Source organism: Coenobita brevimanus, chromosome 24 (genome assembly GCF_032717465.1).
Source record: "Coenobita brevimanus isolate Jiangsu-jjx chromosome 24, ASM3271746v2, whole genome shotgun sequence".
NCBI lineage: Eukaryota > Metazoa > Arthropoda > Malacostraca > Decapoda > Coenobitidae > Coenobita > Coenobita brevimanus.
In genome coordinates, this window is record NC_136977.1 from 61064857 (window position 1) to 61087406 (window position 22550).

At 43.6% G+C, this 22550-nt stretch overlaps 1 protein-coding gene across 14 annotated transcripts in view; it reads right to left on the reverse strand.

Annotated features, from left to right (window-relative positions):
• Positions 1-227: 227 nt before the first annotated feature.
• Positions 228-22550, reverse strand: part of LOC145393515 (uncharacterized) — a 1158665-nt gene continuing 1136342 nt past the window's right edge. For 13 of the 14 annotated variants that reach the window (XM_080267654.1, XM_080267659.1, XM_080267660.1 and 10 more), the window contains 2 exons: positions 14141-15055; positions 228-4343 (listed from right to left, as the gene is read on the reverse strand). In XM_080267654.1, coding sequence (XP_080123780.1) covers positions 3688-4343; positions 14141-15055 — 1571 coding nt within the window. In that variant the 3' untranslated portion in view covers positions 228-3687. The remainder of the gene's footprint in view (positions 4344-14140; positions 15056-22550) is intronic. The other variant, XM_080267665.1, reaches the window with a different exon arrangement.

Consider the following 22550-nt stretch of genomic DNA (forward strand, 5'->3'; position numbering starts at 1 on the left):
TAAACCTAAGGGCAACACCTGGCTGGAATGCCTTAATAAGCTACATCACTTCATTATATAGATAACATCCACCATAGCAAATAGTTTTCTAGGCTGCATGAAATCATCCTGTTTATCAATTTATATAGAGTCACCTGCAGCTGACACTTCATCAAGTGAGTGAAAGGTACGTGATTCCAACTACCATGACAATAGCCAAACTGTTGGGTGAAAAAGAAAAACATAGCTGAAGCTGTACATTTAATGTAAGGTCTGTGCTATGGGTACATTCAGCAAGGTCAGATTCACAACTTGAGGGTCCAGTCATGATGATGCTCACCTCTCAACTCGTCTAGACTTGGGATACCAATTGCATGGCAATTCACATACCAGGAGGTAAATTAAGAATATAAACCTTTCAACCTAAAACTGCAAAGACATGAATCATATTCGCAGCCAAATCAATAGGTGCCTCATGTATTATTTCTATATAGTACCTAATCCAGGTAACCACAATAGTATGCTATGTTTCCCCCTTACAGTAAGGTAATTATTGACTTTTTGTACATAAACATTGTATGGAAGGTCCTGATGTAGAGAATGAACTAGTAAACCAGAAGTGAGTCTTGGGGTAAGCAGTACCTGACACTGACACCTGCAAACTTATGCAAGGAATTTTGACTAGAAGCAACAACGGCATCTGTGGTGAGGAAGAGTTAGGCCCCATGGTGACGACCGCACCAGAAACCTGTGGCCAAGACTTCACGAAGGTCAACAATCCTAATGACTCATATTTATAAATCCTATCAAAGCACTAATATATATCTAATGAGGAAAGCTGTGAAATTTTGACTGGGCAAAATTAATCCTTTAGGTTGATTGTCTTTGTAGTTTCAAGTAAGGAATTGCCTGTATGAAAAATTTGAAAAACCTTGCTTGAAACTACAGAGAAGGACGGTAACTAAATGTGTTGCCTGGAGAGTAATTTTGAGTCTTCTAACTGATTTTCAGTATAGCTGGCAGCCCTGTTCCTGGTGATAGGCAGGACTTATCACAATCACAGCTAAAGTCTTGGATCTGCATTTTAAATAATTGGCACTTTGTATTAGATATATAACCACAAATTTTATCACAATTTTAAGGAAATTATACAAGCTATAACTTAATTACAAGTCACTGTTGCTGACCTAAATAAAGTTCAGTACAAGAGTCTGAAAGTATAAGTGGAAAGCTTTAACTCAATAAGTTAGCAACATATTTAATATTAATCTGTGGAATGTTGAAAATAAACTAAGATTATACCACTAAACTATATAAAAATATAAGAGCATGAATTGTTAAGCCCCAGTACAGTATTCTCACCATGGGACATTGACAAAACTGGTGAACTTGTCATAGACCTACCAGCCCAGTACTGTACAAGGATTATAGCCAACACTATACTAGTCATAGCAATATAAATAGCTTTACCATTCAAAACTGTATGATCGAACCATTGGCAGTTTTCAGGGGGGGAACAAGTTTTGCATTTTTTCTACAGCAATGAATTATTTTAAATATAATCACTGACATGAGAGGAAAATAATCTGTCTGAAGAATAGAGAAAAGAAAAAAAAATAGCAGGCAAATAAATTACAGTAATTTCAACTTATCTCAATATCGCACCATTGTGATTTCCCTATACGATGCTCTATGGATGAGATCCAAAAATCACTACCTCAACATTCCTGCTCAATCAGGAATTTTGTATAGGCATTAGAATTAAGGCTGGGATTGAAATGCCAAGTTTGACTCATATTCCTGTTTGTGATAACACTTAAATCTAAATTCATTTTCAGTAACTGGCTGATATCTTTATGTCTGCAATTCTATGCTACAAAAGGATGCTTCACCCTTCTTATTTGCAAGCTCTCTTAGAGAATATCAGCTATATATCCCAGAAATTATCTTCATGTTTAAATTAAATTACAGTTTTGTGAAAAACATGTAGTATGATGCCAATAATTATCCTATATTTCAAACCAACAGCTGCACTTTAATTCATACACTGTAGTTATATCATGTGACATCATTGGTAAACCTGCTATACTTTGACAATTCATATTAGCCAATCAATATCAACAGCTTTGCACTATCCACTATGCACAAAATTCAACAAAGCATTTATGACACCATGATTTAGTTTATATATCATTACAGGCAATACTGCTTTTGTGCAGATAATATAACCTTTTCATCAATGCATACACCCTACTCTTTATCAGCATCGGGAAGAAACTTACTAAAATTATACCTTCTGACACTGTGGTGGTACTGTATACACTACATATGGGTGTTATCCTGACAGCAGCAGCGCAGCATAAACTAATATCTAGGAAGTGTAGCATGCCTGATAATGGACTAATGAGGCCCAAAACGAGGAAAGTAAGGCAAATATGTGGTGAGAGTGGGAGGAACAGAGAGAGAACACTGGTCTCACGTTCCTGTAGCTTCAACAAAATGCAGAAAGTGCAATGGGCAGAGGTGATCCTTAGACTGAAATTTGGCTGCATATACCAGTTACTGCTTACATTTTTTTTTTTTTTTTACTTGATGATAACCAACATGAGATGGTTAACTGGGGACATGTATATGGTTTGATTGGTAAATAATACAAAACTGTACTTAAATACCATATTCAGTATGTGACTGACTTCTACTTTCATTAGATATCAGACTTCTAAATTTTAATGAATTTTACTTCATTAAGAGCTTCTGAATATCAATGGCAATTCCCAAACCATTGATAGTACTGCCAAAGTAAAGCAGTTTTATCATATCTTTACAAACACTTTTACAATATAATAAATATTTCTACATAACGATTAAGTAGCATAAATTCTAATTTGTTCATAGGCTCTGCTTATATAAACAAACTTTCTGGTGTATAGTACAAGTCAACAGTCAAACTGATACATCACCAACTCCATGAAATGTAGATTTGAAAAATTAAGTATATGCACCTATTTATACTGCATATTCATACAAAATCCACAATCATGATCCTTATTTTGTGGTTTTTCATTTGTTTTCTAATAATTGCTGTCAACATAGTGAGAGATGTTGCATGGAAAGACAACAGTCAACAACTACAGTGGGGCCCAGGAATCTCTAGTCGCACTTGGCATTCACTGCATAAAATATGGCTTGCTTTATCATTCTTCAACTTCTCACTGAAATCTAAACATAGAAACTAAACTGTACCTGACGTCATATTATAAACAATCTCACATTCTTAGCCTAATAGCAAGTGCTTCGTATAAGAAAGACCCACAGGAAATACTATAATGCGTAGCACTGAGTAAGTGAAGTCCAGAAAGAGGAAAGGAGCATCTATGACAACTAACAAAAATAGTATGAGTATTGCGATTAAACATCTGGCAGAATTGATGGTCTGTGGGTTTTCTCAGTTGATTTTTACCTTAGATGTGCTGTTACTGTATTTTACTGGCCTTACAATCACTGCAAGGCCATTAAAAGTTGGCAGTAAATTTCTATCATCATTAAAGTGCATGAAAATATCTTAACAGCCCATCTATAGGTATTTAAGGATTCATAAAAATGAATCTCACCATGCATGCCCTAAACTGGACAATTATTAGTGATTCACCTCCATGAATACTCCTCTATTTAAATTGTAATAGAAATATGGCTAAAGAATTTGGGCACCTAGACTTTGCTGGGAGGATCTTTATCTTTTGGCCCTCCCCAGTATGAGTCAAACCGAGAGTGAGCCTTGTCAAGGGCATCAGTTACTGTCCTACCAGAAGAGGGGGAGACAAGAGATGGTGGCTTGGAGTCCTGAGTGAGGCCAACAGTCTGAGTCTGGGGGTAGTAAGGTGCATCGGGAGCTTCTAAAACCCGGTATGGAGATCCCTTCGGCCGGGCTGGGGGTTTAATAGGTGCCTCAAGGACTCTGTATGGTGCTGGCTTGACTGGGGCTTCGGGCTTGGTGGGGGACTGGTCTGGAAGATCCTTAATGTCTGAAGGTGCCTCTGGTGCTTCCAACACTCTATACCCTCCACTTTTTGGCTGGATGGGCTCTACTGGAGCTTCTAGTACTTTATAAGCACCAGATTTAGGAGAATTGGTTGTTGCTGCAGTTGGCTGGTCAAACATGAAAGAAGGATCATCTAAACATCTCAAATTCGTACCAGGTACATTACGAACACCTACTGGCTTTGATTCAGGAGCAATCCCCTCCTTAACAGTTCCACTGGATGGAAGGGGCACTTCAGGCTTTGTAGGTGATGGAGTTCCTGAACTCTTGCCATTCATACCATTAAGCGAGCCAAACATGGACATTGTCATTGGATCAACCGCACCTGAAAGAACCACCACCCATGCAATCAGATATAGTTAATAAGTATGTGCACTCAGACATGGATATGGAAATAGTGCTACCAAAGAACCCCGTTAGAAGTATTAATGCAAGTCATGAAAGAAAAATATACATTTCACTTCAATCACATAAGTGTGCTCCAGGAATAGCATATGTAGGCATGAAAATTTATAAGTAATTATTAACCTTAAATACCATGGTGAAGAGAATGGGTGCTGGATACTCATGCAGCTGATGAAGATGGGTGAAGATGACCAGTTCATTATGACAGAAAAGGAAGATGCACATTAAAAATGATGCATACAAGTGAACTAAGCTATAAATTCTCCTCTCCCATAAATGGATTGAACTCGCTCTTAAATTCTGTATTAAGTGTATGACTGGCATCACTTTGTCCTCCATTAATGCTACTTGCTATACCATTTGTGTTACCAGTATTTTTATCTTTTAAAAATTCATATGACTTTGAGTGAGAAGCTACATCAGATGGAGAAGTGCTTAGGAACTCACTGTTCAGATAAAAACCTTCATCAGCAATCGCACCAGATCCTGATGAGTGCTTATCAGCAATTGTATGTTTACTTTCTGGATATGAAAAAACCTTCACTGACTCAGCTGTAAGATTGACTTCATCATAGTGCACTGGCTCACTGCTGTCCTCAAGTGTTTCAGGTTTGATTTCATTACTCTCAGGTAATGAATAGTCAGAAGATGATAGCTCAGTACATACTGACCAAGCTGGTGCAGGATCATTCTGAGAAGGTGAAAGGTTGAGGAAACGGTTGTCCTCCTCAGGTTTGATAGAGTTTACTTCTCTATGAATATTTTCATTGTTTTCTACATCACTATAGTGATCTGCATAATCGGATTCAGATGCAGCCTCAACAGCGGTAGACATAATCACCTGAAGGTGTTCATTATCATTTACTGTCTTGACAATTTGCCCCACATTACTTCTAGCAACCAAACTTGTATCTAGCATACCATAGGATTCACTCGAGATAAATGGATTACTGGTAGACATTTGACTAGTTTCTGGCACTGAAAACCCAGGATTTTTATTTTCATTTCCATAACCATAAGGTGGCTGGCCTGCAAGTGGCAAGCATGATTCAAATGTAGTTTCTTGCATTCTACTTACTCCGGGATTGCCATCTGACAGTGTTTCATCACATTCTGTTAGGTGACCTGACTTCCTATCAAGATATGGTTCATGGTCCCCTTCATACATTCTCTCCTCTGTAAGATCTGATGGTAAGTTCTTTCTTAATAAATCATGATTATAAACTGATTCTTTATCGTCTTCAACATTTGTATCTATCTCGCCTAATGGTGAACTGCCAACTTTGGGAACATCATTTTTGGGAGAGGAATGAAGAGATGCTTGATTAGATGCTTCAACAAGGGAAGATAAAGAATTCTCATTAGAATCAAAATCAGGAATTGAAGAGGTGAAATTGAATATGGAATCATCCTCATGTAAAGGTGGTGACTGAACTTCATGCATGGAAAAGGGTGAATAAAGAGGGTGAGCAACCTCTGCAGATGAGCTATGTGGTTCTACATCAGTAATGGAGGAAACCATATTTTCATGCAAATAGGGTTCATGGGGATCTTCTTTGTGTGGATTGGGTTCAAGCTGTGATGCAAAACTTGTATGATGGCCTACTTGTGATTCCGAAAATGAAGTATCTTTATTGTGAAGAGAGTTGTGTTCCTCCAAAGTGGAGGCATGATACAGCTCCTCAGCTGCATGTGATGAGCCATGCAGATTCTCAGTGATATGGGACTGAGATTCAAAAGGACTTGGGGAATAAGCCTCATCAGGCAGAGCACACTCTAGCTCATCATTTGGTGCAGAATACATTTCCTTGGTGAATGAAATGTGTTGTTCCTGAGTAAATAAAGACTGAGACTCTTCACCAAATGGAGCTTGTGACTTCAGAGATGGAGAATGCAGCTCATGGCTATATTGGAAATGCTGTTTCTGGGTAAATGGTGAATGTGGCCCATCTTTCAGAGATGGAGACTGTGGTTCTTGCATAAACTGGGAATGTGGCTCTTGGGTGAATGGGGACTGTGGTTCATCCTTCAGTGATGGGGAATGTGGCTCTTGGGTGAATGTGAAATGTGCCTTATCCTTCAGTGATGTAGAGTGTGGCTCTTCAGTGAATGGGGAATGTAACTCATCCCTAACAGATGGTGAATATGGCTCATCCATAACAGGTGGTGAATGTGGCTCATCCATAACAGATGGTGAATGTGGCTCATCCACAACAGATGGTGAAAGTGGATCATCAACATTAGATGAATGTGGTTCCTGGAAAAATGATGAATATGATTCCTGCATGACTGGATAATGTGCCTCCTGGCTGAATGGGGAATGTGGCTCATCTTTAACAGAGGGGGAATGTGGCTCATCCTTCAGAGATGGAGATTGTGGCTCCTGGCTGAATGGAGAATATGGCTCCTCGGTGAATGGGGAATGTGTCTTTTGGGTGAATGGAGAATGTGGTTCATCTTTCAGTGATAAAGAATGTGTCTCATCTTTCAGTGATGGGTAATGTGGCTCATTTTTCAATGATGGGGAATGTGGCACATCTTTCAGTGATGGAGAATGTGGCTCATCTTCCAGTGATGGAGAATGTGACTCATTATTCAGAGATGAGGAAAGTGGCTCCTGATTCAATGGGGAATTTGGCTCATGGATGAATGGGGACTGCAGCTCCTCACTGAATGGGGAACATGGATCATCTCCAACACATGGGGAATGATGATCCAGGTTGAATTGGGAATGTGGCTCATCCTGAACATATGAAGACTGTGGCTCCTGGCTAAATGGAGAATGAGGTTTGTCTAACAATGGAGAATGTGGCTCCTGCGTGAATGAGGAATGTGGGTCATCCATCAGTGATGGGGAATGTGGCTCATGGGTGAAAGGGGAATGTGGTTCATCCTTCAGTGATGGGGAATGTGGCTCCAGGGAGAATGAGGAATGTGGTTCATCCTTCAGTGAAGGGGAATGTGGTTCATCCTTCAGTGAAGGGGAATGTGGTTCATCCTTCAGTGAAGGGGAATGTGGCTCCTGGGTGAATGGGAAATGTGGTTCATCCTTCAGTGATGGGGAATGTGGCTCCTGGGAGAATGAGGAATGTGGTTCATCCTTCAGTGATGGGGAATGTGGCTCCTGGGTGAATGGGAAATGTGGTTCATCCTTCAGTGATGGGGTACATGGTTCATCCTTCAGTGATGGGGAATGTGGTTCATCCTTCAATGATGGGGAATGTGGTTCATCCTTCAGTGATGGAGAATGTGGTTCATCCTTCAGTGATGGAGAATGTGGTTCATCCATCAGTGATGGAGACTGTGGCTCCTGAGTGAATGGGGAATGTGGTTCATCTTTCGGTGATGGGGAATGTCGTTCATCCATCAGTGATGGGGAATGTGGTTCATCCTTCAGTGATGGAGAATGTGGCTCATGGGTGAAAGGGGAATGTGGTTCATCCTTCAGTGATGGGGAATGTGGTTCATCCTTCAGTGATGGAGAATGTGGCTCATGGGTGAAAGGGGAATGTGGTTCATCCTTCAGTGAGGGGGAATGTGGCTCCAGGGAGAATGAGAAATGTGGTTCATCCTTCAGTGATGGGGAATGTGGCTCCTGGGTGGATGGGAAATGTGGTTCATCCTTCAGTGATGGGGAATGTGGCTCCTGAGTGAATGGGGAATGTGGCTCCTGAGTGAATGGGGAATGTGGCTCCTGAGTGAATGGGGAATGTGGTTCATCCATCAGTGATGGAGAATGTGGTTCATCCTTCAGTGATGGGGAATGTGGCTCCTGGCTGAATGGTGAATATAGTTCCTTGTTCAGTGATGGGGAATGTGGCTCCTGGGCGAAAGGGGAATGTGGTTCATCCTTCAGTGATGGGGAATGTGGCTCCTGGGTGAATGGGGAATGTGGTTCATCTTTCAGTGATGGGGAATGTGGCTCCTGGGTGAATGGGGAATGTGGTTCATTGTTAAGTGATGGGGAATGTGGCTCCTGGGTGAATGGGGAATGTGGTTCATCAACCAGCACTGGGGAATGAGGCTCATCCTTCAGTGATGGAGAATGTGGTTCCTGGGTGAATGGGGAATGTGGTTCATCCTTCAGTGATGGGGATTGTGGCTCCTGGGCAAAAGAGGAATGTGGCTCCTGGGTGAATGGGGAATGTGGTTCATCCTTCAGTGATGGGGAATGTGGCTCCTGGGTGAATGGGGACTGTGGTTCATCCTTCAGTGATGGGGAATGTGGCTCCTGGGTGAATGGGGAATGTGGTTCATCCTTCAGTGATGGGGAATGTGGCTCCTGGGTGAATGGGGAATGTGGTTCATCCTTCAGTGATGGGGAATGTGGCTCCTGGCCAAAAGGGGAATGTGGCTCCTGGGTGAATGGGGAATGTGGTTCATCCTTCAGCAAAGGGAAATGTGGTTCATCCTTCAGTGATGGTGAATGTGGTTCATCCTTCAGTAATGGGGAATGTGGTTCATCCTTCAGTGATGGGGAATGTGGTTCATCCTTCAGTGATGGGGAATGTGGTTCATCCTTCAGTGATGGGGAATGTGGTTCATCCTTCAGCAATGGGAAATGTGGTTCATCCTTCAGTGATGGGGAATGTGGCTCCTGGGTGAATGGGGAATGTGGTTCATCCTTCAGTGATGGGGAATGTGGTTCATCCTTCAGCAATGGGAAATGTGGTTCATCCTTCAGTGATGGGGAATGTGGCTCCTGGGTGTATGGGGAAAGTGATTCATCCTTCAGTGATGGGGAATGTGGTTCATCCTTCAGCGATGGGGAATGTGGCTCCTGGGTGAATGGTGAAAATGGTTCATCCTTCAGTGATGGGGAATGTGGCTCATCTTTCAGTGATGGGGAACGTAGTTCATCCATCAGCGATGGGGAATGTGGTTCATCCTTCAGTGATGGGGAATGTGGTTCATCCTTCAGTGATGGGGAACGTGGTTCATCCTTCAGTGATGGGGAATGTGGTTCATCCATCAGCAATGGGGAATGTGGTTCATCCTTCAGTGATGGGGAATGTGGCTCCTGACTGAATGGGGAATGTGGCTCCCGGGAGAATGGTGAATATGGTTTGTTGTTCAGTGATGGGGAATGTGGTTCATCTTTCAGTGATGGAGAATGTGGTTCATCCTTCAGTAATGAGGAATGTGGCTCCTTGGTGAATGGGGAAAGCAGTTCATCCTTCAGTGATGGGGAATGTGACTTCTGGCTGAATGGGGAATGGGGTTCATCCTTCAGTGATGGGGAATGTGACTTCTGGCTGAATGGGGAATGGGGTTCATCCTTCAGTGATGGGGAATGTGGCTCCTTGGTGAATGGGGAATGCAGTTCATCCTTCAGTGATGGGGAATGTGGCTCCTGGCTGAATGGGGAATGGGGTTCATCCTTCAGCAATGGGGAATGTGGCTCCTGCCTGAATGGGGAATGTGGTTCATCCTTCAGTGATGGGGAATGTGGTTCATCCTTCAGTGATAGGGAATGTGGCTCATCCTTCTGTGATGGGGAATGTGGTTCATCCTCCAGTGATGGGGACTGTGGCTCATCCTTCAGTGATGGGGAATGTGGTTCATCCTCCAGTGATGGGGAATGTGGTTCATCCTTCAGTGATGGGGAATATGGCTCATGGGTGAATGGGGAATGTGGTTCATCCTTCAGTAATGGGGAATTTGGCTCCTGGATGAATGGGGAATGTGGTTCATCCTTCAGTGATGGGGAATGCGGCTCCTGCGTGAATGGGAAATGAGGTTCATCCTTCAGTAATGGGGAATGTGGTTGATCCTTCAGTAATGGGGAATGCGGCTCTTGGGTGAATGGGGAATGTGGTTCATCCTTCTGTGATGGGGAATGTGGCTCCTGGGTGAATGGGGAATGTGGTTCATCCTTCAGCAAAGGGAAATGTGGTTCATCCTTCAGTGATGGGGAATGTGGCTCATGGGTAAATGGTGAATGTGGTTCATCCTTCAGTGATGGGGAATGTGGTTCATCCTTCAGCAATGGGAAATGTGGTTCATCCTTCAGTGATGGGGAATGTGGCTCCTGGGTGAATGGGGAAAGTGGTTCATCCTTCAGTAATGGGAAATGTGGTTCATCTTTCAGTGATGGGGAATGTGGCTCCTGGGTGAATGGGGAATGTGCTTCATCCTTCAGTGATGGGGAAGGTGGCTCCTGGGTGAATGGGGAAAGTGATTCATCCTTCAGTGATGAGGAATGTGGCTCATCCTTCAGTGATGGGGAAGGTGGCTCCTGGGTGAATGGGGAAAGTGATTCATCCTTCAGTGATGGGGAATGTGGCTCCTGACTGAATGGGGAATGTGGTTCATCCTTCAGCGATGGGGAATGTGGCTCCTGGGTGAATGGTGAATATGGTTCATCCTTCAGTGATGGGGAATGTGGCTCATCTTTCAGTGATGGGGAACGTGGTTCATCCATCAGCGATGGGGAATGTGGTTCATCCTTCAGTGATGGGGAATGTGGTTCATCCTTCAGTGATGGGGAATGTGGTTCATCCTTCAGTGATGGGGAATGTGGTTCATCCATCAGCAATGGGGAATGTGGTTCATCCTTCAGTGATGGGGAATGTGGTTCATCCTTCAGTGATGGGGAATGTGGTTCATCCATCAGCAATGGGGAATGTGGTTCATCCTTCAGTGATGGGGAATGTGGTTCATCCTTCAGTGATGGGGAATGTGGTTCATCCTTCAGTGATGGAGAATGTGGTTCATCCATCAGTGATGGTGAATGTGGTTCATCCTTCAATGATGGGGAATGTGGTTCATCGTTCAGTGATGGGGAATGTGGTTCATCCTTCAGTGATGGGGAATGTGGCTCCTGGGCGAATGGGGAATGTGGTTCATCGTTCAGTGATGGGGAATGTGGCTCCTGGATGAATGGGGAATGTGGTTCATCCTTAAGTGATAGTGAAAGTGGTTCATCCTTCAGTGATGGGGAATGTGGTTCATCCTTCAGTGATGGGGAATGTGGTTCATCCTTCAGTGATGGGGAATGTGGTTCATCCTTCAGTGATGGGGAATGTGGTTCATCCTTCAGTGATGGGGAATGTGGTTCATCCATCAGTGATGGGGAATGTGGTTCATCCTTCAGTGATGGGGAATGTGGTTCATCCATCAGTGATGGGGACTGTGGCTTCTGGACGAATGGGGAATGTGGTTCATTCTTCAGTGATGGGGAATGTGGCTCCTGGGTGAATAAGGAATGTTCATCCTTCAGTGATGGGGAATTTGGTTCCTCCTTCAGTGATGGGGAATGTGGCTCATGGGTGAATGAGGAATGTGGTTCATCCTTCAGTGATGGGGAATGTGGTTCATCCTTCAGTGATGGGGAATGTGGTTCATCCTTCAGTGATGAGGAATGTGGTTCATCCTTCAGTGATGGGGATTGGGGTTCTTGGACGAATGGGGAATGTGGCTCATCCTTCAGTGATGGGGAATGTGGTTCTTGGACGAATTGGGAATGTGGCTCCTGGGTGAATGGGGAATGTGGTTCATCCTTAAGTGACGGGGATTGTGGTTCTTGGACGAATGGGGAATGTGGGTCCGGGGTGAATGGGGAATGTGGCTCCTGGATGAATGGGGAATGTGGTTCATCCTTAAGTGACAGGGAATGTGGTTCTTGGACGAATGGGGAATGTGGATCCTGGGTGAATGGGGAATGTGGTTCATCTTTAAGTGACGGGGATTGTGGTTCTTGGACGAATGGGGAATGTGGGTCCTGGTTGAATGGGGAATGTGGATCCTGGGTGAATGGGGAATGTGGTTCATCCTTCAGTGATGGGGAATGTGGTTCATCCTTCAGTGATGGGGAATGTGGATCATCTTGCAGTGATAGGGAATGTGGTTCATCCTTCAATGATGGGGAATGTGGTTCATCCTTCAGTGATGGGGAATGTGATTCATCCTTCAGTGATGGGGAATGTGGTTCATCCTTCAGTGATGGGGAATGTGGTTCATCCTTCAGTGATGGGGAATGTGGTTCATCTTTCAGTGATGGGTAATGTGGCTCCTCGGTGAATGGGGAATGTGGTTCATCTTTAAGTGATGGGGAATGCGGTTCATCCTTCAATGATGGGGAATGTGGCTCCTGGATGAATGGGGAATGTGGCTCCTGGGTGAATGGGGAATGTGGTTCATCCTTCAGTGATGGGGACTGTGGCTCCTGGCCAAATGGGGAATGTAGTTCATCCTTCAGTGATGGGGAATGTGGCTCCTGCATGAATGGAGAATGTGGTTCATCCTTCAGTGAGGGGGCATGTGGTTCATCCTTCTGTGATGGAGAATGTGGCTCTTGGATAAACGATGAATGTGGCTCATCCTTCAGTGATGGAGAAAGCACCTCTTGCATGAATGGAGAATGTGGCTCCTGGGTGATTGGGGAATGTGGCTCCTTCATGAGTGGGGAATGTGATTTATCCTTCAGTGATGGGGAATTTGGCTCCTGGGTGAGTTGAGAATAAGGCTCATCACTGACAGAAAAGACTGGTTCCTGCTCTGAAGTGGGCTGTGTTTCTTGAGCATATGAGGACTGAAGCTCATCCTTAATCATATGAATGTGTGGCTCATCAATGAAAGGAGTATGTATTTCACCTTTTGGAGATGAGCACTGTGGTTCCTCACTAAATGATGTACACAGTTTTTCATCAACTGGTGAATGTGGTTCTTCTTTATACTGTATGTCGAGCTCTCCAGTGAAGGAATCTGCCTTATCAAACTCTTGTAATCTCTCACACAAAGGTGACAGAAGCTCCTCCTTCCCTGATGATGAATCCTGTTGACAATCAATCACATATTCCATTGGCTGAGAATGTGACTCCTCAGAGAATGGAGAATGAATGATTTCCTTCTGGGATGGTGATTTCTCCTCGAAAGGTGTAGCATTAATATCATCATTTTCACTTTGTGATAGTTCTTCCATTAAAGACATTGCTTGGGGTTCCCCTGGAAGGGAAAGGCTATGTTCATTTTTATCCAGGTTACTATCTTCTTCATCTGAAAGAGACATGGGTTCACCAATCATTTGAGGGGTATACTGGTTTTCACATTCATCTGCCAGATTCATTTCTGCCTTCATAAGCAAGGATTGAGAATCTGTCTTGTTAGACAGAGAGAAAACCTCATTATCTGAAGGTAAGGACTGCAGATCATTCTTCAAAGATGGGCTATAGTGTACTTCCATCTGATATGCAGAGTGAGGGACTTCCTTTGGGAACATGGACTGGTTTTCCTCTTTTAAAGGTGGGGAATAAATACTGTGATGTTCCTTCTGCAATGACTGGACACTGAAATCACTTGTGGGTGATACTGGGTTATCTTCAGAAAGAGATGATCGGGAATATGTATCTCCATGAAGTGGTAATGAAAAACTGATGTGTGACTGAGATGAAATGACATCATGCTGGGATGACTGTGATTGGATGTCATCATGAAGTGACGTTGGGGAGTAAACAGCAGAGTCATTTTCAACAGAAGATGGTGAAAAATGTGAACCAAGGTTGTCATGAACAGGAATATCAATTTCCTTTTCATGACTGTAATCCTTATCAGAAGAGAGGGAGTCAAGCTGAGAGTAACCCTCAAGCTGAACAGGCTCATTGATAACAGAGGACTCAGACAAGACAGAGGAGGAAGGTGCATGCATATCATACGAACTGTTAACAGGAGAAGAACAGGTATCAGAGAGAGAGTTTTGAGATCCATTCCATGAAATACCTGAAGAAGGAATAATGTCCAATGGTGAGGCCTGAGTAGGTGCTGGAGGGCTGGGTGGGCCTACATGCTGTTGTTGTGGCTGCATGGACGAGGCTGAGATTTTGGGTTCAGGAATTGATTCTAACTTTTTGGTTTCCAAGTCTTTGGATGTTTCAGCAGGCTCAAGGTCTGATGATGACATGGACATGGACATAGACATAGACATTGACATAATATCTGGTTCAGGTGCCAGAGGTTCTACTGGTTTTGTTACTGGTAACTTGGGTTCAGCTGGTTTTGCTACTGGTATAATAGGTTCTGCTGGCTTTGCTACTGATACAACAGGTTCTGCTGGTTTTGCTACTGGTACTACAGGCTCTGTTGGTTTTCCTACTGGTACCTTAGTTTCAGCTGGTAATGTTACTGGTAACTTTGTTTCAGAGGGCAGAGTTACTGGTACCTTCGGTTCATCTAATTTTGGTTCAGGAACCTTAGACTCAACTGACTTCACATCAGATGCTTTTGTGTCACCTGGTTTATGTTCTTCCTTAGATTCAGATATTTTCTTATCTGTCTTGGTATCAGTAGTACTGCTGCCTGTGGTATCTAACTTAGAACTTAAAACATCTGCTGTTATAGATTTACCTTCTGGCAACTTAGTGTCTGAAGGTTTAACATCTTGAGATTTAGTTTCAGTAGTGCTGACCTCTGGCTTCTTGGCAAGAGATTTATCATCAACCTTAGATTCTACACTTGTGGCAGTGGTAGGCATGGGTGGCTCCTGAGATTGAGATTTAGCCTCAGTGGCAGCGGTGGCGGTGACAGGGGTGCCCACAAGGGATCCCTGACTAATCTTGGTGGGCTCGGGTGTCTGTCGGGTGCGGGATTCCAGAGCATGACGGTACTCCGAAGAGGGCGTCCCACGTGCAGATTCTCCTGATGAAGAGGTACAAAAATATATCTTAGTTCACACACATCACTACTTAATGATATAACTCAATTCAGAAAAAGAAACTGATAAAATTGGCCATTTTGGTTTGCTACTGATCTCTAATTGCTATAATATGTATTCAACTTCTTGCATTCCATATGAAAATTTTAATCTACTGCAGTTAAAAGTTTAAGTATGTGCAAGTGAAAAAGTTATCCAATCTTTCCAAGAAAAGCAATCTGGTAAACAATACACATTAAAACACAGACTGCAACAATCTCCACACTAAAGCATTCAAAAGCTACAGAGAGGAACATTCTCAAGAACCTTAACACAGCCTTCATTACTGGCAAGAATTTCTCAGTTTTTATATGACCTATTTAACATTGCACTTGCTATGAAGGCAAAAGAATGAAAAGTTTAAGAATTAATACAGTAATGCAAAAGAAAGTACACAATAAGCAGGGTTTAACTGTATACTGGTCACTAGAAGAATTCTTCCAAAATTAGCTGAGGAGATACAGTATCTATATGTATCAATCAACACTAAATTTCACATTAACAGAACAGTACCTACATCTGTACCAGCATTAAAATTATTTAAATAAACTTCCCAACAACAAAATGTTTTAATGGTAACATTAGCAAGACTAATTTGTTGGTAAAATACAACTCATAACAGTACTGTACTCATCCAAATCGATGTTATTTCTTGAATACTGGCTAATTTATAACTGCACTTGTATTTTAAGTTTAATAAACTGAAAGCATATTAATAAATAATAACTGATATCATCATCCTTCAACAGCAAAAATACCCATTCCACTGATTAATATTTTTACATTTGGGAAAGTGATAAAAGTCAGACTGATATGAACGGTGAATGGATGTTGGTGCAGCATCGATGAGAATTAGAAAGTTGCTTCAGTATCCAGTATAGCTTTCAAGAATGTTAAAAACATGTCAGTAAAATACTTTCAATCTGTCAATTACTGTGAGTCTAATATAACTTGTGTGCTTCCCCTTAACTGATCTTCATCTTTATCAGAATCTGCTTCTAATCCCTCCCTGATCTTATTCTCATCAAAATTTGCATCTACCCTCTCCCAGATCCTCATCCTTATTAGAATGTGCTTCTACTCTCTCTCTGATCTTCATCTTAATTAGCATGTGGCTATGACTTACAGACAGTGAAGCCTACTACAAAGCCACGCAGGGTAGTTTTTGAGTACCATGGGACAAATGCAAAACTGTTCTGAGTTATGATTAACCCTTCACTCCAACAACATATTTCTTACAACAGCATATCCTAACTATCACTGAACAGTTTCACTGAACTTTGTAAAAACTTTTAGAATGGAGATGTTAAATAATATATTCAATAACTTTTACAACAAGTTCGAAGTGGGGGGGGGGAAAAAAAAAAAAAAAAAAAAAAAAAAAAAAAATTCAACTGAAGAGGTTAACACTGGGAAGCAAACAGTACAACCTGATACCAGTACTGCTTCGTATATCATGTATGGCATAAAAAATGCACTACTGCACATGATACATTTTGAAATTTGGAGGGAAATATCTGGCCCACTCTTCAACTACCACCAAAGCCACATCCCCAATAACTTAAACTCTGATGGACTTTTCTAATCAATACCATTTAACTGTCAAAAAATTGTTACATCTCCATTGTTATAATAACTATGGGCTGGTGTGGTTAGACTGGTTAAATGTAAAGTATTATGCTTGCAATACTCTGGTGATAGAAACTCCGTGTACAAACAGCTAGTTAAGGAGTTTATTACGAGCTCACAACAAAATGGTCTGCCCTTCTTGAGTGTCTGCTCTGAACTGACGCAGTAGCGCCGTCTTCCCAGGCTTGGGACTCTGGGAAAGCGTGATAGGTCAGCAAGTTTAGTGAGGGCATGTATGCATTGGGGGGGGCATATATACATCGGGGGTAGACATATTGTAGGGGGAGGTATCTAGGTAAGCAAAACGAGAGTGTCCCATCATACCGCTGAAGACTGAATAGATAAGTCGCATGAATGCGGAAGGAGCATTTCTCAGACCAAAAGGGAGTCTCTTAAACTGAAAATGTCCGGAAGGGGTGATGAAGGCTGTAACTGGGCGAGAGGACTCTGCCATTTCGACCTGCCAGTACCCGCTGAGGAGGTCTAAAGATGAAAAGACTACGTTATTTTCACCAAGGGATTCTGGCAAATCAGTGAGGACGGGTAACGGGAAACGGTCTGGAACGGTGACAGAATTGACCTTACAATAGTTGACTACTGGTCTAAAGTTGCCGTCCTTCTTTGGTACTAAGAAAAGTGGGCTATTCCATGGACTGACGGAGGGTTCAATAATGTCCTGGTCTAACATGTTCTGTACCATTTGATCTGTCTGCTTTCTCTGGCTGTGAGGAAATCGATAAGCTGGTATGTAAATCAGCTGAGTTCCTGGTAGTAGTTCAATCGTATGTTTGACAAGGTCTGTTCTGCCCATCGGTTCACCGGGTAAGGCAACCACGTTTCTGTACGAGGTCAGAAGGTCGAGGAGTTGAGGCGTATTTTCTGGGAAATCCATGCAAGTGAGATGTGAGAGCATATCGGGTGAATATGTCGGCGCAGATCCCGTAGAGTTAATAGTACATACACTGATTGGCGTACTATCATCAGTCTGAAAAGTAGGAATTGAGGAATCCTGGCAAACCTTTACGGCTGCTGGGTATACCAGGAAGTCTCCAATTTTTACATCACTTTTAAGTTTTAGTGGAGCATTTGTGACACTGAGCAAGTACAGGTAGCATAAACTGTCCTCTAAGACTGTACACCACGCTGACTCATAAGTCAAGCCATTCACACAACATATCTCAGGTAGTGTTAGTACATCCACTCCTCCTTTCGCACCGGCAACACAAACAGAGACTTTGGTGAACTCATGCGGTAACAAAATTGTGCACGTATTCGTTACTGCACGTTTCGTCTCTGCGTGTTGGAGAAGATCATTCACACTGTGTGAGGTAGGTAACTGAGACATCTCTGAGTCAGCGATAGTGTTGTCGAGAGAGGAGGTAAGAGCCATTTCCGAAAGCTAAGAGGATGTATCAGTAGACATAGAGGAATTTAAGTCCTTGCTCGCAGTCAGTAAAGGAATGATCTCTGTATTCTCAGATGATGGTGGTGGTGGTTTGGGTTGGTCTGGACTGTTTGGTAGTGATCAGGGGCAGAGGTAACGGAAGGACTGATTTGATCGTACGAACAGGACGGGGACATTCCATACTGTATACTGGGAATCCAGAAATGTTGATACTACCACAGGCAGGTAATAATGCAATGGAGTGTTGTGCCATGGTGGAGAAACCAATAAGGGCATCTGCGGGATACTGCAAGTCATTAGTGACATGAAAGTCAATTGGGATAGGGGGCAAATCTCTGTGTAGTTTGACTTCTAGGGTGACTCTTCCCTTAACCTTAAACTCTGAGCCTTCGACACCACATAGGCGAATGTCTGGTGGTTCCAGGAAAGTGACGTGGTTGTGATGTCGTTGAATAAGATGTAAGGAATTGTCGGAGATCAGATTTACTATAGATCCTGTGTCCAAGAAGAATGATGTTGGTATTTTATGACTGCATCCGAGAATGACCAAACCCGAGGATGTTATGGGACCAACATGGCGGATGGGGAGTTGGGTTTCTGGTTCTACATGATATTGGGCCGAGACGGGCGTGGCGCTTCCCCCGACTGGCGGCGGTTGAGGTAACGACATTCCTCAGTGGTGTGAGTCTTGCTGGATTTGTGGTATTTGCATTTTGGACGACGGGAGCGGAAAGGCATACGCTGTCTGGTTTGAGAGTGAGGACGTCTGTATTTACGGTCGCAACTGGATTCTCGATGTCCAGGATGACCACAGTGCCAGCAAAGAATCGAAGATTGTTTGTTCCGTCAGATGCTAGATTGATCACGATGTGCGGTAGGAGAACGATGCGTGGCAGGTCTGCCGCGTGTGGTGGGACGGGAGCGAGATTGGTCTGGGGTAGTGGAGGTGTGACAGACTGAGGAGGCCAAGGGTTGGGTGGTGCCCTGACGCGTGTAGTTCGAACCTGATCTTTCACGAATGGCTTTAGTGGCCTGAATAATTTTATCTCCTGGACTGAAACCTATTTCCAAGGCTAGCTCTCGCTGTTTAGGAGCAAGCCAGTGAAGGAATCTCAGGTAACCAATTAAGTCAGCAAAGTTGGTGAGTGAAATCACTGGAACGCTATTTTTGGCTTCTAACCATTTCGTGCCTACCAGTAATTGGAGCATCTTGCTACTAGTTGCTTTCATGGCGGCAGCAGCTTCGCGGAGCCTGGCATGTTGTGCTGGGACCTTCAAGTCCTCATCCATTTGGTTTAGGAGATTAATGAATCCCATGAGAGACGCGATATTTGAATGCTGGCAACAAAGGCTGATGAGTTCCGTATGAAAATCAGCAAAGGTATTAATGCAGTCGAAATGCCCTGCATGGATTGCAGATCCGATGTCCGATTTGTCATGGTGCAAGCGACCCATGAGGTAGGCTACTTTGAGCAATTCATCGGTGACCTGCCGATTGTGGATGTTGGTTTCGACTTCTCTGAGGAAATCATAGATAGACCAAGTTGGGTCCCGGCCGGTAAATTTGGGACGATTGGCAACGTCGAGATAGATAGAATGTGGAGGGGTGGCCATGGCTGGAAGTGCAGAAGTGGCGGTAGGAGAGGAGCGGGAGAGAGAGAAGGTAGTGGTAGTTAAGGGCGAGCAAGACGGGGTATGAAGTGAGGCAGGAGAGTGAACGATAGGGGAAGGAGTAGAGGAAGAAGAAGGGAGTGTAGAGGTAGGGGTAGAGGAGGAGGTATCTGGATTTACGAGTGTAGGATGGGTAGTACGTGGTTCTGCGGGAAGTGAAACGGGAGTCTTAGGTACAGAGTGGTGGTACTCTTTGCAACTTCGTAAGTGAGTGATCGTGGCAGAGTTGACAGACGGTGTATGATCAGGTGATGTTTCCGGGTCGAGAGGGCTGGTGTTAAGCGGTCGATGTGGAAAGTATGACATTTAATGCGGCAATGGATGATGAGATGAAGGATGAAGATGGATATGTAGTTGGAAATGTATAAAAAGATGAGAGAATGTAATACACGAGTAGGTGTGAAAACGAATGAAGGTGAGGGGATGGAGGGTTTAAATAAAAGGCGAAGGATGAGATGGATAATAAATAACGTAGGTGAAGATGAAAACGGGGTAATGGAAATGAGATGGAATATTTACAAAATATCCAATCTGTAGAGAAAATCGAGGATAATCTCTATAGAAAGGTAAGGTATACTATAGTTACACAGTAGAGATGGGATTGACGAGATGTATGACGTGCAGGTGTGGCTGGGCATAGCGGGGCTGGGGCTGGGGCGGGGCGGGGCGGCGCTGGAGGGACAGCTGGTCGGAGATGAGAGTGGCTGGGGACGAGACTGGAGCGATATGTTGGATGAGTCTTAGAAGATGGGGAACTTCTCGCTGGGCTTAAGTCGAGACGGGAAGAGACGCTCCGATGAGTCACCGGCAGGGAGTGGCGGTCCTAGGAGGCTCACGTAATTCAGACCACATGTGGGGGCAGGGTGTGGCGGCGTTGAGGCCGGTGGTGGGGTGTGAGAGCAGATGTTGGCAGAGAATGGCGGTGGGAAGACAGTGATAAGTGGCACCGTGGGGGGCAGGATTTATGATGAGTTCGGAACAGGTGCCAGGAACAGGTGAAACAGGTGCATAGGTCGGCGATGGTGACACGTGCTGTCAGGAACAAGGTGTGCGGGTGGGGTTGTTTGAGAGGTGAGCACTGGCGAGAGAAATTGTACACCCGGAAAGCACAGCCGGTTATTACACCACAAGAGGCACTGAGGAGGGGTGAGGCTGTGAGATGCGAGACGTCGTATATCTGTTCGTGTCACTAAGTAGTGTAGGAGGCGGTCAGAATCTGATGGTCCGAAACACCGCTGCTACCAAATGTAACTTGCAATACTTTGGTGATAGAAACTCCGTGTACAAACAGCTAGTTAAGGAGTTTATTACGAGCTCACAACAAAATTGTCTGTCCTTCTTGAGTGTCTGCTCTGAACTGACGCAGTAGCGCCGTCTTCCCAGGCTTGGGACTCTGGGAAAGCGTGCTAAGTCAGCAAGTTTAGTGGGGGCATGTATGCATTGGGGGGGGCATATATACATCGGGGGTAGACATATTGTAGGGGGGGGGTACACTACATGAACCTATAAGTACAGAGAGCTCACTCCATCTTTATATGGAAATAAATAATTAATACCTTTTACAAAAAGATAAAACAGTAAAGTGTGGTAGGTGGAGGTGCTCACCATCCACTCAGTCGATGTAGTGCTGCTTTGGGTGTCTGCCCTTTCCTCTCTTCCATCCTTCCTCTTCTGTCTTTTTTTTCCTTCTTTCTTTCTTTCTTTCCTCTTTCTTCAGCCTATGCATGACTTTACACTCCCTCTTCTTTCTTTCCTTCATTCTTTCCTCTTCCTTCTCCCTATCGGTGACTCTTCACTAAGTGACAAGCCAAATGGTTTCTTGTACACCAGGAAACCATTTACTACGATGGTTGGTAACCATATAACCAAATTATGGCACTTGGTGGTTTGGTGGGTAATTAAGGTGCTCCAATGGGATTGAGCCTGTGTAGGCTTATATCCAAAGGGGTGGTTGAGGTTTATTGATCACATAATGCCACTCGGGGATGAGTGAGGCTGGTCACTCTCATCTTAAATGTCAGGACCAACTTGCCTAGCCCCGGGTTCTTATGCTCCTTATGGGGCGACATAGGACTGGATGATGGAGGGATGGATGGATAAAACAGTAAGACTGTTTCTGCACAACTGATACTCCATACTTCCTTTTTTATGCAACAGAGACATCTAAGGAAGTGCACACAATAACTGTCACGGCAGAAACTTGAAAGTAATAAGGGAATCAGAAAAGAGGTGCTGTAACTCCACTGTACTTGATAAATATGTTAGAAACTAATGAGTCTAAAGTTGTACAAATTTTTCACTTTGAATCTGAGAAGTCATTCCTAAGTTAAATAAAACAAACTTGCAGCTACCAGGATAATCATCTTCATACTGAAGGGTTAATGGAAGTACTGTTGACCCAACAGTGGTCTAAGGACCCTATACATACTGTGACTAATGAAGTAATCTGACTCAAAGTAAAGGATGCTGAATGTTCTCAAGCATCATCCACCAATCACAGCTTGGCAATAAGAAATTTGGAGTACACAAAGCAGGCGTATCCTTCTGAGACCTGAGGACCCAGTTTGAAAGTATAACCAACCAACCGAAAGTATGTCCAACCTAAGCTGGCCTTGATGCCACTCCAGTAGTGAGGTTCATCATGCCCAAGAGGTGATTCCATTCCCTTCTCATGGTAGTGGGGGTTGTTTGTTGTTCTGAGCCAATATTCTGAACTCTGCATTATCAAGAAGATG